General features: G+C 43.2%; 1 protein-coding gene across 1 annotated transcript in view; it reads left to right on the top strand.

The window, feature by feature from the left end:
- The window catches only part of TMEM156 (transmembrane protein 156), a 66,742-nt gene that overhangs the window by 11,992 nt on the left and 32,861 nt on the right, over positions 1–21,889 (top strand). Inside the window, exons 2-4 of the mRNA XM_075333812.1 lie at positions 10,406–10,648; positions 17,532–17,774; positions 18,860–18,978. Coding sequence (XP_075189927.1) covers positions 10,406–10,648; positions 17,532–17,774; positions 18,860–18,972 — 599 coding nt within the window. The 3' untranslated portion in view covers positions 18,973–18,978. The remainder of the gene's footprint in view (positions 1–10,405; positions 10,649–17,531; positions 17,775–18,859; positions 18,979–21,889) is intronic.

The raw sequence follows: 21,889 nt of genomic DNA, 5'->3' as shown, positions 1-21,889 counted from the left end.
CCTGGCCGTCCCATTGTGTCCGGCATTGAGGGGCTGTGTGAGCCAACATGTCGATTTATCGATTATTACCTAAAACCATTGGTCGAAACACTCCCCTCATATGTCCGTGACACTACGGACGTTCTCAGGAGGATAGATGGCATCTCTGTGGATGAGGGGACACTGCTTGTTACTGCAGATGTTGAGTCCCTCTACACCTGCATTTGCCATGAGGATGGTCTGGAGGCTACTAAGCATTTTTTGTTGGCTTCAGGTCGGGATGGCTCGATGTGTGACTTAATCCTTGAGTTGCTCTGCTTTGTCCTTACCCACAATTTCTTTTTATTTAAAGATAATTATTATTTGCAGCAGCGCGGCACTGCCATGGGCGCGGCCTGTGCGCCTTCGTACGCAAACCTCTTCCTGGGTTTCTGGGAGAGGGGTTTGCTATGTGACGGAGGCGGGCCGGCCGATGCCCATGTGCAGTGCTGGTTGCGATATATTGATGATTTGTTTATTTTGTGGGCGGGCAGGGCGGAGCAACTTGACGAATTCATGGGCCGACTGGGCATGAACTCCTATAATATTAAATTAACCCATAGGAGTAATGCAAGACGTCTGGATTTCCTTGATATTGACATTGAGATTGATGGCAATCAGGTTATCCAGAGAGATGTTTTCCGTAAAACAACTTCGGTTAACTCCTTGCTTCATGCCTCGTCGTCCCATGATCAGTCTACTATTCGAGCCATTCCGACGGGTCAATTTTTGCGCATGAAGCGCATTTGCTCCTCCGACTCTAAGTTTGAGGAGCAAGCGGCGGATCTTACAATTCGGTTTCAAGAGCGGGGTTATAGTAATAGGAGCATAAAAAGAGCTTATTTACGGGCAAAACATACCCCTCATTCAACTTTGCTTTATGGTGGGGCGGTTAAGTCTGGCATCTCCTCTAATCCTGGTCCGATTCGGTTTATCTCCACATTTAATCACGAATGGAATAGTATGCGGTCTATCCTGAACAGGCATTGGGGGGTCCTCCAGTCTGATTCTACCCTCTGCAATTTATTATCTGATTATCCACTTTTGACATCTCGTAGGTCACGTAATCTCCGTGACATTCTTGTCCGGAGTCATTACATCCCACGTCAGCCCAGTACTTTTTTGGACCTTGGTAGCCCCCTCAAGGGCTGTTTTCCCTGCGGCCACTGTCTGGCCTGCAGCAATGTCCTTCGCAGTTCATCCTTCACCTCTGCTGATGGGGTCCGTACTTACGATATTCGGCACTATGTATCGTGCGGCACCAGCAATGTGGTCTATTATGCCACTTGTGGGTGCCGCATGATATATATAGGTCTCACCAGCAGAGAGTTACGCAAACGCGTGAGGGAACATGTGAGGGACATTGCTGCGGCCCGGACGGTGGTTGATACTTCCAGCCTTAAGACCCTCCCACGTCATTTTCGTGCCTTCCATGCATGTGATCCTAGATCCCTGCTTGTTAGGGGTATAGATGTTATCCATGGGGGTGCACGAGGAGGGAATGTACGAAAAATTCTAGCACAACGTGAAACTCGCTGGATTTACACCTTGGGAACAATGTCCCCTAGGGGGTTAAATGAACACCTTAGCTTTGCACCATTTTTGTGATAATGCATTGTCTCTTTTTCCTGTCTCCCTGGTTTTAAGTGCCTCGTTTTTTAATTATCTACTTTTTTGTTTTTAATTTCAGTAATAAATTTCTCCTGGCACTTCTTTAGGAGCGCTGAATACCTCTGCATGGCATTCTCTCATATTCTCTATGATTGGGATCACGGATTTGGACTTATACTCAAGACTACAAGATCGTTTGCATTGTATTTTCCTTCCATGTGATCTATGTTACTCTTTTCTCATGCCCCCTCCCTGGTCCCTCCCTCCCCTCTGCGTCTGTCAGCCGCATTTCCGGGTAACAGCCGGTCTCCTCGGCATCTTTAATCGCCTCTGCGCATGCGCTGGTTATGAGTGACGCGTCTTCATCTCCGCGCATGCGCATACCACTTTGATGGGCGTTGATTGCCGGGGATTCCGGGCCCGGGACTTCCTGTGATGCGGTCTGTGCTGACGCTGTTGGGGGAGTGACCAGGGAGGTATGGCTCCATGCTTAAAAGCATGTTTCATTCACAGCGTGGTCATCCCCCTGATGAAATGATCACACTCATAGGATCGTGAAACGTATACGTCGGGGTCTCCAGGGGGACCTCTTGCTGCTACTCACTGGCTGTGTGTGCTTTATGGGTATGCTTCCATTCAGGGTCTGCGCCCATTGTTTTTTTACTCTATGCCTGATTCAGGCTCAATGTGCCTGCCACCTTGCTTTGCTATGCAAATGTATTTCTCATGTCCATTATAGCATTTTGCCTGTGTCTTATGGGTTATATGTGATGCTGACGCTGCGTTGGATCATTGCATTTACAATTTATGATTCCTGCCTTACCTATGCGTACCAGCACTGATTATAATATTCATCTATGACCCTTTTATGAACACCTATGTTTCAATTTTTGCAAATGCTATATGATAACTATCATGGGTATTGTGCTGATGGCCTTGATTATTCCCAATGCATGATTTAATGGGGGGCACGTATCTTGTGCTTATGACATTTCCTCCATTTTTTCATTGCAATTGGCTGTAATTGCACGTGCATATTGGTCACATATATGTAATTTTGTTGCCATCCCAACAGTTACTCATGTTTATGCAATATTCATTATCTTATGGTGGCCCATTGATATTATATTGTATGTTTTAACATCATCTATACAATTTTCTGTCTCACACATGCCTTTGATGTTGCCGCTTATCCTCTATTGTGCCAGTCCTGTGTCTCAATAAATTTGTTAATTTTGCAATACACTCTTTTTGTTCTCCTTGTTCTTATATGCTTAGAGTGTGCCATGTAGGAAGGTGCATCATGCTGTCCTTTCCCCAATTATATTGTGTGGCCTTTTGCCTTCTACTATCTCAAGACATCAGCCCGGAACTTAAAGCTTGGGTGGAAATGGGTCTTCAAAATGGACAATGACCCGAAACCAACTGCCAAACTGATTCCAAAGTGGCTTAACCCCTTCACACACGGACGATTTTCTGTTTTTTTATTGTTTTTTTTTTTGCTCCCCTTCTTTCGAGAGCCGTAACTTTTTTATTTTTCCATCAATCTACCATGTGAGGGCTTGCTTTTTTGTGGAATGAGTTGTACTTTTAAATAAAACAATACGTTTTACCATATAGTTTACAGGAACACAGCAAGAGAATTCCAAAATGTGGAAAAATTGCAAAAAAAGTGTGATTGCATGATTGTTTTTGGGATATTTTATTCCCAGTGTTCACTATATGGTAAAACTGATATGTCAGTATGATGCCTGTTTAGACCGAAACATGTATAGGTTTACTTTTATATAAGGGGTTAAAAAAATTCAGAAGTTTGTCCAAAAAAAGTGGTGCTTTTTTGCACCATTTTCCACGACCTAGAAAAGCGGTCTTATTTTTCGGGATCTATGGCTCAGTGATGGCTTATTTTTTGTGTCTCAAGCTGATGTTTCTAATGGTACCATTTTTGCGCAGATACTACGTTTTGATAGGTTATTATTGCATTTTGCGCAAAATTTGCGGTGACCAAAAAACTTAATTGTGGCGTTTGGATTTTTTTGCCGCTATGTCATTTACTTATCAGATTAATTGATTTTATATCTTTTATTTTTTTAACCCTTTAATTTTCAATGTGGCGAATAAGGGGTGATTTAAACTTTTAGGTTTTATATTTTAAAACTTCTTTTTTTACTTTTTTTATTTTACTAGTTGCCCTGGGGGACTATAAGGATCAGCAATCTGATCGCTCATTCATTTTTGTTTGATCACAGCTACACAGCTGTGATCACTAGAAATACCGCTTGTTACTGACAGCACTCAACCGGGTGAAACAGGAAGTGAGCCATGAGAGCTATATGAGTGATCACATGACCCTGTGCTACCATGGCAACCATCGGCTCCCAGTGATCATGTCACAGCACCGCCGATGGGGCCGGGTAATTGAAAATTTACCGCTGCGGGGATTTAAATCGCTCTGTCCCATTGTTACAGTGCAATTTAAAGGATTAACAGGCACGAGTGGATCGCAGATTCACTCCAGTGATTACAACTATATGGCTTAGGAGGTACCGTTAAGGCCCACGGTCGTTAAGGGATTAAGGATAACAAAGTCAATGTTTTGAAGTGGCCTTGATCTCAGTCCTATTGAAAATTTATGGGCAAAGCTGAAAAGGCCGGTGTGAGGAAGGCGACCTACAAATATGGCTGTTACACCAGTTTTGACAGGAGGAATGGGCCCAAATTCCTACCAACTATTGTGAGAAGCCTGTGGAAGGAGATCTAAAATATTTGAACCAAGTCATACAGTTTAAGGGCAATGGTACAAAGTACTAATGAAATGGATGGAAACTTTTGACCTTGCAGAAAGTGATAAAAATGCCTTAAAACATTCTCTCTGTCTCATTATTCTGGTATTTGGCAAATATAAATAATTTTGGTTCCTAATTGCCCTACAACGGGAAAGGTTTATTCTAATTTCATGTCTGATAGGGAGAAAAAAGAATTTTGGAATATTCAGCATAGAAAAATATCCTCTAAGTGGTCTATAGCACCCTAAAGTACTTAGGGGTACTTTGCATCGGCTAGCAATGCCGAGCGTGATAGTACCCGCCCACATCGCACATGCGATATCTTGTGATAGCTGCCGTAGCCAACATTATTGCTATGGCAGCTTCACACGCACTTACCTGCCCTGTGACGTCGCTCTGGCCGGCGACCCACCTCCTTCCTAAGGGGGCGGGTCGTGCAGCGTCACTGCGACATCACACGGCAGGCGGCCAATAGAAGCGGAGGGGCGGAGATGAGCGGGACGTAAACATCCCGCCCACCTCCTTTCCTCCTCATTGCTGGTGGAGGCAGGTAAGGAGATGTTCCTCGCTCCTGCGGTGTCACACACAGCGATGTGTGCTGCCGCAGGAACGACGAACAACATCGTATCTCCTATTGGTGCGACATTATGAAAATGACCGACACTACACAGATCACCGATTTTCAAAGATTTTGCGATCGTTAATCGGTGCATCTAGGATTTACACGTTGCGACGTCGTTACCGGCGCCGGATGTGCGTCACTTTCGATTTGACCCCGACGATATCGCAGTAGCGATGTCGCAGCGTGCAAAGTACCCCTTATATTCAATATTTTTGTGCTCAGCTCTATAAATTCAAGGACAAAGAAATCTCCACATCTTCACCTAATTCTCAAGTCTGTGGCAGTGCATTTGACCTGCAATAATACAGTCAGTGTCAGCTTGAAATGTCAATTTAATCTGAATTGTTTGGTAATTCAATAAATAAGAAACATTCAACGTTACATAGGGATTGGGATCCAAAAAAATCTTCCAAATATTGTTATATACATTTGTATTAGAAAAGACAAAAGTAAGCATGATGTATCTTTCTTCTGTTGCAATGTTTCCTTGGCCAACCATTAGGTCTATGTTCCTCAGTGCTGCATATTTCTTGGTGCTTCTTCAAAAGAACTTAAACAGCACATCTTGAAGCCACAGTCTGTCTTGGATAGACATTGTTGAAGTACAACTACCTTCTGTCCTGTTTCTGTGCTCAGCCTCTCCATGGTGTATCACCTGTGACATGATACGGTTTTTCACAACCTAACTTTTGTAGCAGTGCTTGTCTGCTCCTCACAGTTTTAATTCTTGTGCACAGCTGTGTCTGTTTCAGTTAATGAATGTGTTTCAACCACCTGATTATGCAAATGATGATTATCTCCTGTTTGGTGATAATAATTGCTTAGGCTAAGTTCACATTTCCGCTAAAATCTATCAGTCACAATCCGCTGCTCTTGTAAACAGCGGAATCCGTTTAGCGGATTCCGCTGCTCCCATAGACTTGTATGAGCAGCGGATTGTGACTGATGATGCTGAGTTGCACCCTCCGCCCGACTGATCAGTCGTGGAACGGCTGACCGCCGGGCGGGGGGAACGCAGCATGTAACGTTTTTTGAGCAGCGAGATCCGTCGGATTTCGCTGCGCATGCTCTCTGGCTCCCTGCACACGTCACCAGCTTTGGTTGGTTACCCGATATTTACCCTGGTTACGGTGCAAGGAGCCAGCGCTAAGCGGTGTAGGCCCGTAACCAAGGTAAATATCGGGTAACCAAGGTAAACATCGGGTGCTTTGCTGTTACCCGATATTTAGGCTGGTTACGTGTGCAGGGAGGCCGACACTTCCCCGCTCGGCCCCGCCCCCTCCCGCACTCCGCACATGTGTGTACACACACACACACACACACACCTGTCCCCAGCCATGCAGACAAGCACTGCCACTGACACCCTCGTCTGACCCCGCCCCCTGCTCGGCTCCGCCCCCTCCCGCACTTTGCATGTGCACACACACACATACATACATACATACATACATGCACATACACACACTCACACATACACTCACCTGTCCCCAGCCATGCAGACCGCAGCACTTCTACTGACATCCTCAGCGCCTGGCCCCGCCCCCCGCTCGGCTCCGCCCCCTCCCGCACTTTGCATGTGCACACACATACATACATACATACATACATGCACATACACACACTCACTCACTCACAGATACACTCACCTGTCCCCAGCCATGCAGACCGCAGCACTTCCACTGACATCCTCAGCGCCTGGCCCCGCCCCCCGCTCGGCTCTGCCCCCGAACTCCGCCCCCCGCACACAACGGAATCCGACAAAGAATTCTGTTCTTTGTCATCCGTTGTACAGCGTTGAACAGCGCATCAGTCACATGCGTCAAGCGACGCATGTGACTGATACAAATCAACGGAAATGTGAACTTAGCCTTACATGATCGCTAGTTAGCTGTCAAACATGTAATTTTAAGCAGCGACTGAGCAGCGATCATAGCGAACTCGACGGTCATTGGGACGTGTCACACGCGTCGCTGTGCGACGACTCAGACCTTGATAGAGGCGTGGTGTTTACCCCTAGACATGTTTTGCGTTGCCTCTTTTCTCGCCCCTCTGTTCCGATTGGTGATCGCTACAGTGCCTTTGCGTTGCCTTTTTCACGCCCCTCTGTTCCGATTGGTGATCACTACAGCGGCGCCTGATTGGGTGACCGTGCCAAACAAAAGGAAGACACAAAAAAGAACGACACACTAGCGACACCAGACAGAGACTCTACTACGTGGAACAAAGAATGGAACTTAAAGAATGAAATCACTGTAACGCCTTCGGCAAGTTACCCAATCGGAACGCTGTTATGACCACCAATCGGAGTCGTGGGGGCGTTGTAAAAAACACCGCAAAAACACGCCCTTGTCCTGCCTTCAGTCCTACGTCACTGCCTTCAAAGTCGTCGCAACCGTCGCTGCTGCAGTGTCAAACACAAGGATGCATGTGGCGCAGCGGGATAGCAGCGATCAAAAAATGACCTGGAATATTCAAGAGCGAGCAGCGATCTCGCAGCAGGGGTCTGATCGTTGTTATGTGTCACACACAGCGACGTCGCTGTTGAGGTCGTTACTGCGTCACAGAAAATGGCAACTTAGCAGCAATGTCGTTGTCGTTGCTGTGTGTGACACCACCATTAGTCTTAGGGCTTAGGCTACATTCACACAACCGTCCCTTTTTTTGCGGTCCGCAAAAAATGGTCCAGTTTTTCCAAGGATGCATCTGTATGACATCCGTGTGACATCCATATCCGTTCTGTATACTGTCCGTGTGTCATCTATGTTTCATCAATGTGCCTTCAATTTTTTTACTGACTGCAAAAAAAACAAAAAAAAAACAAAACAGAAGGAGCATTACATACAGTCAAAAGCTAGAAAGATAGATGGCTGAATAGATAAATAAATAGAGGGTTAGATAGATAGATGTTAAAGACATAAATAATGTCCCTCTACCCTGCATTTTGTAATTTTGCACCCTTTAGCGCCTTTCATACGGCACTAACGGGTGTTTAGCCTCTCTCTTAGTCAAAAAATAAATTAATAATTAAAAAAAATGCCGTGGGGTCCCCCCTATTTTTTTTAGCAAGATAAGGTGAAGCAGACAGCGGCAGCCTGCAGACCGCAGCTGGCAGCTTTACCTTGGATGGTAATCCTAAACAAAGGACACCCTATGCTGTTATTTTAAATTAAATAAAATAATTTAAAAGAAAAAACGTGGGGTCCCCCCAAAATTTATTCACCAGCCAAGGTAAAGTGGACAGCTGTGGTCTGGTATGCTCAGGCTATGGAGATCCTCTCCAGCCTAAATATAGCAGGCCGCACAGCCCCAAAAGTGGTGCATCCATTAGATGCACCAATTCTGGTGCTTCGTACAAGTTCATCCCGTTGCCCTGGTGCGGTGGCAAACGGGATAATATATGGGGTTGATAGCAGCTGTGTAATGTCACCTGGCATCAAGCCAGGCTAGTAATGTCATGGAATCTATCAGATACCCGGCATCACTAACCCAGTTAGTAATGAAAAAAAAACAGACAAACAAATTTATATTTGGAAAAACACTCCCCAACACATTCCCTCTTTCACCAATTTATTGAAAAGAAAAAACAAATTGGGTCCAGCGTAATCCAATAAGGGGGTCCCATAACGATCCATACTCACTTTTCCAGTCAATGAAGAACAGAATGTTCCCCGTTGGCTGGGAGACCGGTGCTCTGACTTGAGCCAACATCAATAAGTCAGGCCAGGTCACTGCAGAGCATGATGTGCGCCGACGTCATGAGGTTAGCAGAGTTCATTACCTGCAGTGATGAACTCTGCTGATCTCGTGACATCAGCGCTCGTCACTGAGTTCAATGACCACTGACATCTCACCGCAGGAGTACAGCGGAGATCATCACCACAGGTAATGAACTTAGCTAACCTCCTGATGTCGGCATTCATCAAACCCACACTGTTGTGTGAGCAGATACCGACACACCGCAGTGTGGGCAGCTGCAAGGCTGGCGTGGGAGTGGGACACAGACTGCAGGGGCACCCGACGGAAGCCACATGGATGTGCTTCCGTATGTCTTACATTGAGTCATGGCCCGCAATTACGGAATAGAATAGGATATGTTCCATAATAACGGACCGGACATACAGACTCTGATGTGTTTTCTTGTAGAAACTAAAAGCACATGGAAGTGCTTCTGTATGCCATCCGATCCTACACAAAAGACATTGAAAAGTTGGTCTTGTCAGTAGGTCCGCAAAAAAGAAGGAACTGTTCAGGACAAACGGAACAGTCAGCTAAATGAGCCCTTATGCACATGACCGTATTTTTGTCTCCAAGTATTATCCGACAAAACATTGTATCGCACTTGGACCAATGTTATGCTATGGGGCCGTGCACAAGGCTGACTCAGTCGGAGGAAAGAATCACGTCCAATGATCGGACCTCACCCAGTCTAATTTTCACAGACTGACACAATGACATTTTATTCTCTCTCCTCTACATCCGAGAAAATCAAATCACACTACAATCAGAGAGAGTGATTACATTAATTTATCTGATTTTATTGGATGAGAAAAGGCATTTAGTCTTACTCCTTGCTATAATACTACAACACTCCTGACTTTGTGTAAGTATACATAGAAGACTTTATGATGTTGTGAAAGCAAATGGAGCACATCAAATACTTGTTTTGATTTGGATTTTCCTTTCATGCTTTCACTTTCCATTTTTTTAATTAAAAATAAACTAATAACACTTATTTTTTAAAGCATTCTTCTTTTTTCACCCACTGTCTAAAACTTTTGCATGGTATTGTATATTACAAAATGTTCTAGGAATTTTAATCTTGTATTAAAATGTAATAGTCTGTATTCATTATAAGTAGTGCTATAGGAATTTTAGTCTTGTATAATAGCTATTAGAAGTAATTTTAATTCTCTGTATTCATCATTTTTGTATATACTGATATATGAAGAGGAGAAGAGCAAGCTATTCACCAGACTTTGTCTATCTATGCTTCTCCTATCTGGACAATATTGCAGGAGATGAAATATTTTTCCAAGGACAAACAATGTACTTTCTAAAATAGATTATTGCTACAAGTTCCTTATCTGGTGGGCTGGAAATTAAGGGACATGTTTAAAGGTTAAGATGATACATGATTTTTGCAGCTGATCCTTTGAAGTATTACTATAAAAAAAAAAATGTAATCATAAATAGGTCAGACACTGTACTCTCGCCTATTGATCTGGGAAGGTGCTTCTTGAGTTGTTTCCTCATATAGGAGAATAAAATCTTCAATTAGAGGAGATGTTTTTGGCTTCCTTGATTGATAAATAAGAAATTATCCTGACAGAAAATTTTGTCAATAATTATCTCACAATAATTATCCTAGGTATCTCCGTGAATTTATCGTGCATTGATCCTTGTCTGAAGGATAAGTCCTACATCTCAAGAGTGACAGTCACGCCATTAGTAAGTCTTTTGCAAGGAAGTGAAAACAAAGAGTTAATAGAGGCGGCACAAAACGCTACATTGTCTTCCATCACATTCGGCTTTAATATGAATAATTCTGCCGTTTTTTTCTGTGCCCTGCAAAGAAATACACACCAGGAAGCTGAGGAAATCAGTGTACAAGGTACGAATGTAATGTTAACTTAATGGGCCTCAGTCTAGAGACAAAACTGTTGTTGCCCATAACAACCAATTATAGATCAGCTTTCATTTTCTACAGAGCTATGTTAAAGTGTAAGCAGCACTGTGATTGGTTGCTATGGGCAACAACGACAGTTTTGAGGAATTAAATTGTGTAACTTGAGGACACATTATGTGCATGCTCGTCATAAGAACTAGGCAGTAATGTTTATTTGCAGCTCTACTATTAGGGAATGTTCTCATGTACAATTTTTTATGTGTTTTCTGCATGAAAAAAGTAGGTTGCAGCCCAAAAAACCCAGGAAACTATGTGCGGTTATTTTTTTTTGTACTAAGCCATTTTGACCACCATGGGGGAAAACTGTAGGAAAAAAAGCGAAGAGAATTGACACACCGCATTAAAAAAAAACAACAAAAAACCCACAAACATCACAGATTCAAAAACACAACAAAAAAAAATACTAATGTGTAAATGAGATTTTAGAAAATCTCATTTATATTTCTCTTACTGTAAAATACAGCATTTTTTTGCATACAAAACCTTCATGGAAAAACGCCCCAAAAACTTGTGAACTAAGAGTAGAAATCAGAGGAACCAGTTATCTTTGAAGTTTTGCCCCTTAATATGCTGTATTTTTCATTTTATATAGATGGACACCACCGCTGCCGTTAACTAGGCCTCCCGGGGATGGTGTTGCGCAGCTTGGTGCTGACCCCTCCGTGGGTAGGGGAGTAATGGTCCCTGGGGCCCGAGGGAGGTGCTGAGGCGAGGGGACAGGCGCGGGCTGGATGCTGGTGCGGTACGGTGCACAGCCTGAAGGCACTGGTGTACTCACTATGACAATGCACTGGAGTCTCTGGTAAACCAAACGGGATGATGAACGGGGCCCGCAGCCGGCTGCAGCTTCTCCCTTAACAGGTTGGTGGTTTCCGCCTTTCTCCTGCACCTCTTTGTGTGAATGTTTGACTCCTATGCCTAAGCAACGGTAGTCTGCTTCCCGGCTTGCTGGTTGTCGGAAGAGCCCTGTTTGCCCGCAGATGCTGGCCCTTTGGGTCTCTATACCTTGGCGGTGGCTTTACCCTGTATGGCTGGGCTGTTGTCTTCTAACGGGTCTTGTGTGGGAAAGGTCCTTAAGTCCAGTCCTCAATCAGTTGATTTGACTCCGCCCTGTCGGTTCGGGGCTTCGTACTGGGTCTGAGTACCCCTCCTGGTGCTCCGGTTTCCAATCGGTTCCCCGGTTTCGGTACCGGCGGGCCACCACCCGACCCCGGTCCCTACAGTTACACTGGCTGTAATTCCAGCTCCTGCAGGCAGCCACCACCGTCTGCCTCCTTGCCGGAGGAGACTGGGCTCCAACCCAGCCACCTGAGTAGACTATTGGCAGGCCTGGTCACAGGTCTGCCCTTGAACTCGACCTCTCTCTTTCACTGTCAAGACTAGACTACTACACACTGAACTTGTGTCTTTTTCCCGCCTCCAGGCCTGTGAACGCCTCGGTGGGTGGAGCCAACCACCTGGCTCCACCCCACTGGTGTGGACATCAAACCTGGAGGGTGGTGAAAAGGATTTTAAGTTTGGCTGCTGTCACCTTTTTAGGGAGGGGGGTGTGTGTGCATGGGACTACCTAAGATGACCTGACTATTCCAGGGCGTCACATTCTCAACACAAAAAAACAGAGGGTGGTCCTCGAAGCCCCAAACCTGCCGAAAGGTATTCTACCCAAACTGTAGCCAAGCTGATGCTTTACCTCCAGCTGCTCAAGCACCGGCTCAGAGGCACCAGTTAAACAATCTGGCCTCATATGAACACAAGATTGCTCTGTTTCTGTGCCTAAAATGGTTGACCCCACTAACTGACCAACCCTTATAAATCCCCTAATGTTCCCTCCTCCTCTTGACTACGCCCCCAATTCTATTTTCCTTATTTCCGCACCCTCTAAATATCTTTAACCCCTGCCTAACTCCAATCACTTGTTCCCAATTTAATTCCAGTCCTAACCCAGTCATGTCGGCCTCCCTTTTAAGGCAGAGCCCAGTATGGCCTCTCTGGAGACTGAAGGAGTTCTTTGATGTTAAAGAAGAGTTAAGGCTTCCAAACAGCCAAACACAAATCAAAATAGAGAGCAAGAAAACCTCTGACTGGACACCTCCTCCTGGCCGCAACACCATTTTGGACCAGTATATTGACTCATTTAGCTATTCGGTACAGTCCACGATATTGGACAATAAAGCAAAAGAAACATCTAACATCATTGTGCAGGAGAGAAGGGCAATCCACAGCCTGAAGATAAACAAGGAGATCACTATTAAGCCAGCAGATAAAGGGGGCGCCATAGTTCTCCTGAATAGAAAGGACTACATTAAAGAAGCAAACAGACAACTGATGGATATACAGTACTACACTAGACTGGTGTAGTGAAGGAGTTGAAAAGAGTCATCAGATGTCTGAAAAGAGTCATCAGATGTCTGGGTACAGATTCCACAAACCTTCTGGACCTAATACCAGAGAATCCAAGGATGAGAATTTTTTATATGCTTCCCAAGATTCATAAGCCAGGTAACCTAGGGAGGCCAATTATCTCAAGGGTGGGAACACTCACTGAAAAAAAATCTCTGGGTGGGTAGAAAATGTCCTTAAGCCACTGGTAAGGAAGACAGCCAGCTATATACAGGACACCACTGACATTTAAAAAAAACCCAAAACCACACAAAAAAAACAAACAACTATCTACAATAGGTCCCCTGCCAGAGAGTACCATCTTAGCCACGATGGATGTGGAATCCTTATACTCCAACATCCCACATGAAGATGGGCTAACCACTTGCCAAATGTTTCTTGAAGCTAATGGGATCCCTTCTGAGTCTGTATTACAACTCACCAGATTCATCCTCACACACAACTTTTTCTCTTTTGGCGAGGAACTATATCTACAATGCACAGGAACTGCTATGGGAAGCAAAATGGCACCACAGTATGCCAACCTTTTCATGGCTAAACTGGAAAATGACTTTTTAGCATCCTGCACCCTCAAACCATTGTCTTATTTTCGTTACATCAATGACATCTTAATCTGGACAGAGTCTGAGCAAGAGCTTCTAAAATTCCATGAAAAATTCAATGCATAAACTTGACATTGGACCAATCAAAAACAGAAATCAACTTTTTGGATACCACCATAAAAATTCAAAATGGCTCAATCCAGACATCAGTGTTTTGAAAGCCTATTGACCGTCCCACATTCCTGAGATGGGATAGCTTCAATCCCAAACACATTAAAAAGTCCATTGTCTACAGCCAGACCCTCAGATATAATCATATCTGTTCCAGCCCAGCAGACAGGGACGAACACTTAACCCATCTTAAAAAGACATTTTTAAACTAAGGCTACCACTCCACCATTGATGATCAGATCATTAGAGCCACAAGGACCCCTAGAAGTGAACTGCTTCAATACAAACAAAAAGAGGAAAATAGTTGAGTACCTCTGGTGGTGACCTACAACCCACAGCTTGAGGTACTGAGAAAAATGGCCAAGAAACGTCACCTCATTCTACACAAGGATGACCGGTTAAACACAATATTCAAAGATCCTCCATTGCTATGCTACAGACAACCTCCTAATTTAAGGTACATCATGATCCGAAGCTCAATGCCCTCAGACACACCAAGAGGAACTTATCCTTGCAATATAAAAAGCTGCAAAATTGCTCTCATGTAGAGACCAAAAACAGGATACAGATTCCTAACCCACAGCAGGACTATACGATTCCTGGGACATTCACATGTTCCTTGTCCAACGTGGTGTACTATATCCTGTGCACTATATGTTCTATTGGGGGTCTCTATGTTGGAGAAACAGGACAGAAATATCTGTTACAAAAGTGAAAACCGTGATCCAAAACACCAAATTAAAATTAGATACCAGGCCACGCAGGGTTGAGCTCCACATCGAGCCATCACCAGTATTCTTAAAGTGCCATATGTCTCCCCTGATGAGCATATGATGTGAAACGCGTCGGGAGGCACTTGGTCTGGACTTTAGGGCTAGCCACAACAGGGCCAGCTGTGGACTGCCCTTGTCAGGGCGGGAGTTTTATGTGGAAAAAGGGTCAGCCTAATCCCTAACAGGGTCAGTGACCAAGCCACCTCTCCCGTCATCCTGACATATGGATTTCAGCAACACAGGAGAACCTTGACCCCCATTGGGATACAAGATTCGGGTGAGACTGTTCCATTTATATGTTACTAACATCCTTGCATAATTCACGACTCAGTCAGTTGAGCCGACCTAATGGTTATTGCATGTACTATATTTATCATAAGCTACCATTTATTGGACATTGTTTATTAATTGGTATATGCTTAGTAAGGTGTCCCCCAGTCTGTGAAGTCACAGTATGTGATCTATGGGCTGTGCAGTTTTGTGTATATGCCCATAGTCATTTATGTTAGACTTTGTCTGGGGTTCTGACATTGATCTTATATGGTATTGTAGGCCAGTCATTTCTATCATCCCCCCAGCTGTTATCCATTGAGGGGATACACGTATATGGGACATCCCACCCTCTGTCTCACTTGTGATATATGGTAACAAGGCCAGTCGTGGACGGCCCCTGTCAAGGCATGAACTGTATATAGAAAAATAAGGGTCATTCTAACCCCTAATAGGGCTAGTGACCAATCCACCTCTCCTGTTGTTTTGTTATATGGATTTCAGCAACACAGGAGAACCTTGACTCCCAGTGAGACACAAGATTTGGTTGAGATTGTTCCATTTATATGTCATTAACATCATTGCATAATTCAAGAATTCGGTCAATTAGCTGATGTAATGTTTGCTACATGTACTATATTCATCAAAAGCTACCATTTGTTGGATATCGCAATTCATTGATATATGCCTAATAGGGTGTCCCTTAGCCTGCGAACTCACAGCGTGTGATCTATAGGCTGTGCAGGTATTTGTATGTGCCTAAAGCCATTTATGATAAACTGTGTTTGGGGTGCTCGATATAGACCTCTTACAATATTGTTGGTTATTTTTATCTACCATCTTTTCAGCTATCATCCCTGGAGGGGACACATACACATAGGATATCCCACCTTCTATCTCTCCTGTGAAATATAGTATGGGTGAATGAAAACTTCACCCTACGCGAATGAAAGTGATGGCGCTATAGTCCTTGATTGGCCTCATCATCTTTCAGGTTTTAATTTGGTGTTTTGGATCACGGTTTTCACTTTTGTAACAGATATTATTGAACCCAATTAAAAGTTAAGTTTTAATATCACATGTTGCTACATTCACAGAAATTTTACATGTAAGAGTTCCATTTGCTACCTACTGGTATTGATCTTTTTGCTAATTTCAAGAAACAGGACAGACTAAGAGAAAGAATGAGATTTCACCGCTACACAATAACAGACAAAAAAAACCATTTACCTGTGGCCAAACATTTCTGTGCTCCAGGACACAACATAAACCACATGAAACTGGTCATATTAAAGGGCAACTTCAGATCATAGAGACATCGCAGGGTCTGGGAATACAAATTCATCACAATGTTTAACTCTGTGCATACAGGACTCAACCTGTCAGGAGGATTTATGACACTACAGAATCTGAGGAGTCTGAGGGCACCAGGCCTCTGATCCTACATGGATATTGGGACAATAAAACTCTCACACCACTAATCAAAGCTAAATAAGAATTCATTTTCGAAGCTCAATGTTTCTTTATTTAAATGTCCTTTTATTATGCCATGCCTCTGCTCGGTTTCTGTATATATTTGTGTTTGTTCATATATTTTGTCATACCATGCCTGATGAAGGGACTTGAGAAGCTTGCTTTGTAACATCATTTTATTTTATTTTAGTTAGCCATTAAAAGGTATCACAACTACAAAATTTTAATTTTGTTTCTCTCACTGAGAACAATCAATCATTTTTCAACTGGCTAACACGGTACCAAACCTTTTTCTTTTAACATGAATTTGTGTAAAACGACTGGATAAACAAAGTTGTTGAGGAAAAATATCAAATAAGACAAAAAAGAAAAAACAAATTAAAAAGTGGTGCAAAGTATATAGAGAATAAGGTGCAAAAGCTAATATCACTAGAAAAGTGAAAATTACTCCAGAAAAGTAGAGAAACAGCAATGCTGAATTGGGGACATGATTTTTTTCTAATTTGTCTAGATTTTCTCTTTTCTATACAAAATTATTTGGACAACTGTTATGCTTGAGCTTGTAATAGTATTTAGAAACTTGCTTTACAGCAACCACATGGGCTAAAGTGGAGATGTTTACTGATTTCTAATAGAGAGTGTTGTGAGCATTCTCTGTGACTTGTGCAGGAAGGGAGAGGAGGCGAGCTGTGATCATCACAGTGAATGGTGGATTTTGTGTTATCTATCTATCTATATATATTGTTGCATTAATGCCTGTAATAATAATGAAATGACATCTGAGAAGAAGACGGGTTAGATTAATATTAGGCATAGTGTCCAGAAAATAAATAAATTGCAACTATGTATGTCTATATTGACTATTAGAGCCTGACACTTCCTGTTCTGTATAGATCACTCACAGTTATCTCATTATCATCACAGGCAGAAGACAATGACAGGTAACATTTATATATATAAATAACACAAGATCCACCATGTACAAGAGATGATGGTTACAGCTCACCTCCTTCTCCTTCTGCTGTGAACAGAGCAAAGCTGTAAGATGGCTGCCTGCCTTATGTACAAAAAGAGTAAATAAATCTGCAATCAGAAACTAAAAATCGAATAAGCAATATATTCAGTGTAATCTCATGAAGATTTGATATAATGAACTAATTTGCACATGTTCTACTGCAGGAAAGCCATTAAATGTCTCAGTGAACATAAGAGGACAATATTTCTATTACTCTGAAGTGGAGCCTCACTTTGTCGTGATGGATTCTCAAGATTATGAGTATCTCTCTGTTCCTTTCTCACTTGAGATCCACATTAGTAATCTTACAGGATATAACGGAACAATGGATCTGTTGCATCATGAAGACTTAAAGCTTGTTCATGATTTCATCAATGTCTCCTTACACTTTGAAAGTCAAGTTCCATGTGAGTAGCACATTTTGCTTGCGGGATTTTCAGACTTTCTTTAAATACATTTTCACAATAATCATTGGTTTTGTTATGTCGAGTCAAGAATAGTGATTGGCGGACCCGGACTACTCATTCACTTCTGGGACTGCTCATTACCTTCATTGCATATGCACTGCTTTCCCCGCCCACCGGCGTTTGTGATTGGTTGCAGTCAGACACGCCCCATCCTTATGTGACTGGGTATCTGACGCTTCCAATGACAGACTGTGTGCGGGTCACTATAGTACAATAAAAATAAATTTTAAAAAAATTGGGGTAAGGTGCCCCATATTAAGATACTCAGCACGGAAAAAGCATACGGCTTCAGGCTGCAGCCCCCAGCTGTGCGCTTATCCTGGCTGTGTATCAAAATAAGAGGAACAGCATGCAGCTTATTTTTTAATAAATAAATCATTATCAGGTAGGCCCAACTCCTTGGAAAGGGTTTTGTACCCCTTGCCAGCCTTATGACCCTCCACAATCTTGTCTCTGATGGCCTTGGAATGCCCCTTTGTCTTTCCCATGTTGACCAAGTATGAGTGCTGTTCACAAGTTTGGGGAGGGTCTTAATTAGTCAGAAAAGGCTGGAAAAAGAGATAATTAATCCAAACATGTGAAGCTCATTGTTCTTTGTGCCTGAAATACTTCTTAATACTTTAGGGGAACCAAACAGAATTCTTGTGGTTTGAGGGGTTGAATAATAAATGACCCTCTGCATAAACTTTTCACAATTTAAAAAAAAAAAAAAAAGAAATAACATTCTTTTTTGCTGCAGTGCATTTCACACTTCCAGACTGATCTACAGTCCAAATGTCACAATGCCAAGTTAATTCCGAATGTGTAAACCTGCTAAATCTGCAGGGGGTTGAATACTACTTGTAGGCACTGTATATAATATTATATAATATATATATATATATATATATATATATATATATATATATATATATATATATATACATACACACACACACACACACACATATATGTGTGTGTGAATATTTCATATATTGTATATTCATACTTGTCATCCATCATTGTTTGTTCATTTCCAAAAACAGTTTACACAAGACCACTCGGCATCATCTGGCTGATTCTGATCTCCCTTGTATTTGTATGTGGAATGGTTTTTATGGCTTATAAAGTCAGACAAGGGAAAAAACTGCTACAATAATAGAATGTAAGTATGACATTATATAATTTTAATGGGCTTAACCCCCTCACAATCTGGCGATTTTCATTTTTGAGCTTTTCGCTTTTTCCTCGCATTCTTCCAAAAGCTAAACCTTTTTTTATTCTTTGTCCACATAGCCATAAGACGGCTTGTTTTTTGTGGGATGAGTTGTACTTTTGAATGACACCATTCATCTTAGCGTGTGATGCACTGGAAAGCATGAAATTAAATTTACTGTATTTGTTGTTTTATAAGACGCACTGGATTATAAAATGCAACCCAACTTTAGAGGAGGAAAATAGGAAAACATAGTTTTTAATGTTAACCCCTTCACGACCGGCCGATTTTTCGCTTTCCGTTTTTTTTTTTCGCCATTCTTTTTCTGAGAGACGTAACTTTTTTATTTTTCAGTCAATATGGTCATGTGAGGGCTCATTTTTTGCGGAACGAGCTGTACTTTTAAATGAAACCATCAGTTTTCCCATATAGTGTACTAGAAAATGGCAAAAAAATTCCAAATGCTGAAAAATTGCAAAAAAAGTGCGATAGCACTATGGTTTTTGAGATATTTTATTCACTGTGTTCACTATATGGTAAAACTGATGTGTGGGTGTGATGCCTCAGGTCAGTGCGAGTTCGTAGACACCAAACATGTATAGGTTTACTTTTATATAAGGGGTTAAAAAAAAATCGGAAGTTTGTCCGAAAAAAGTGGCGCACGTTTTACGCCATATTCCGTGACCCGTAGCGTTCTCATTTTTCAGGATCTTAGGCTCAATGACGGCTTATTTTTTGCGTCTCGAGCTGACGTTTTTAACGGTACCATTTTTGCACAGATGCTACGTTTTGATCGCCTCTTATTGCATTTTGCGCAAAAGTTGTGGCGACAAAAAAACGTCGTTTTGGCGTTTGGAATTTTTTTGCCGCTACGCCGTTTACTGATCAGATTAATTGATTTTATATTTTGATAGATTGGGCGTTTCTGAACGCGGCGATACCAAATGTGTGTATATTTTTTATTTTTTTAACCCTTTAATTTTCAATGGGGCGAATGGGGGGTGATTTGAACTTTTAGGTTTTTTTGTTTTTTTTTAATTTTTTAAAACTTATTTTTTAACTTTTTTTTTTATTTTACTAGTCCCCCTAGGGGGCTATTGCGATCAGCATTCCGATCGCTCTGCAGTATCTGCTGATCACAGCTGCAAGGCTGTAAACAGCAGATACGCTCTCTTTCTCTTTTGCTGTGCCCCGGGCACAGCGAAAGTGAAACTAAGTCAGGTGTAGTACAGGAGTCATCACATGACCCTGTGCTACCATGACAACTATCGGGAGTCACGTGATCGCGTCACGTGACTTCCGGTTTCGGCGGTAAGTAAAAACTTTACCGCGATCGCGCTTATAATGGCGCTGTCATGTATTGACAGCGCCATATAAGGGGTTAATCGGCACGAGCAGATAACGATTCTGCTCGTGCCTAGCAGGCACACATCTCAGCTGTGAAAATCAGCTGAGATGTGTGCCGATCGCGGCATGCTGCCGCCGGAGGACCGCGGGCAGTAAGATTATGTCATTTAGGACGTAATTTTACGGCCCGCGGTCGTTAAGGGGTTAAAATGAGGGTCCGTCTTATAATCCTACTGCATCTTAAAGGGAACCAATCACCAGGATTTTCGTATAGAAGCTAAATCCAGTGCTATACTGGCGCTATCAGGCTGATTCTCTACATACTTCTAGTGGTCAGCTCGGATGTTTAGGTTTTGGAAACCAAAAAAGTAAAGTTTATAAGATTGGTTGCTTGTTTAGTGACAGTTGCACTGGAGCAGATAATATGTTCATAGTTATCCCTTCCCTCTGTTAGAGTTATCATATACAAACATTGCAGGACTTGTGTGAGGTCAAACCCATGTGACCTGGTATCAAGCTTTGTTGGCTGAGGCCCCACCCCTTCTGGTCACATGGGTATGACACAGGTCCTGCAGCAAAGTGAATTGTTTGTATATGATAATTCTTACAGAGGGAGGGGATAACTATGAACATATCTGCTCCAGTGCAACTGTCACTAAACAAGCAACTCATTTTATAAACTTTAATTTTTTGGATTTCAAAACCTAAACATCCGAGCTGACCACTACAGGCATGTATATAGAATCAGCCTGATAGCGCCAGTATAGCACTGGATTTAGGTTATATATGAAAAAATCCTGGTGATTGGTTCCTTTTAATCCTAATGCTCACCGGGGGGGAAGGGAGGGGGGGGGGGGAGTGGTGGAGCAGCTTAGGAAGATCACAGGAGGCAGAGAGATGCTGCGGGCTCAGAGGAGGGGGTGTTACGGCTCAGGAGGGTTGGCGATACTGCAGGCTCGGTGGTGTCACAGCGGCGGGGGCCATTGATCTGCCGGTGGGCTGCGGGGGTGTCGCGGCGGCAGCGGGCACCATCGATCTGCCGGTGGTGTCACTGCAGTGGAGGGTCACAGGACGGGGTATCTCAGCGGCAGTTGCCATTGATCTGACTGCGGGCTATGTTGAATCGTCCGCAGTTGACAAGATGGACTTCCAAGAAAATGTCTGCGAAGGCGACGTGTGTGCATCTAGGACTCCGCGGCCATTTTCTTGAAGTCCATCGAGTTAACCGCGGATGATTCAATGGAGACCACAGTCAGCTTAGTGCACCCGCCGCTGAGACACCCCTTTATGTGACCCTCCTGAGTCGCTCCACTGCAGTGACACCCCCCCAGCCCACTGGCAGATCAATGGCGCCCAACGCCGCAGCACCACAGAGCCCGTACTGTGACCCTCCTGAGCCACTCCACTGCTCCTCCGAGCTCTGCTTCTTATGACCCTGCTCCACCACCGCCGCCCCGATAAGCCATATCTGGATTGTAAGATGCACCCCCTTTTTACCCCCAGTTTTGGGGGA

Source organism: Anomaloglossus baeobatrachus, chromosome 1 (assembly GCF_048569485.1).
Source record: "Anomaloglossus baeobatrachus isolate aAnoBae1 chromosome 1, aAnoBae1.hap1, whole genome shotgun sequence".
In the NCBI taxonomy this organism is placed as follows: Eukaryota; Metazoa; Chordata; class Amphibia; order Anura; family Aromobatidae; genus Anomaloglossus; species Anomaloglossus baeobatrachus.
This window is presented reverse-complemented; position numbering and strand designations above follow the sequence as displayed.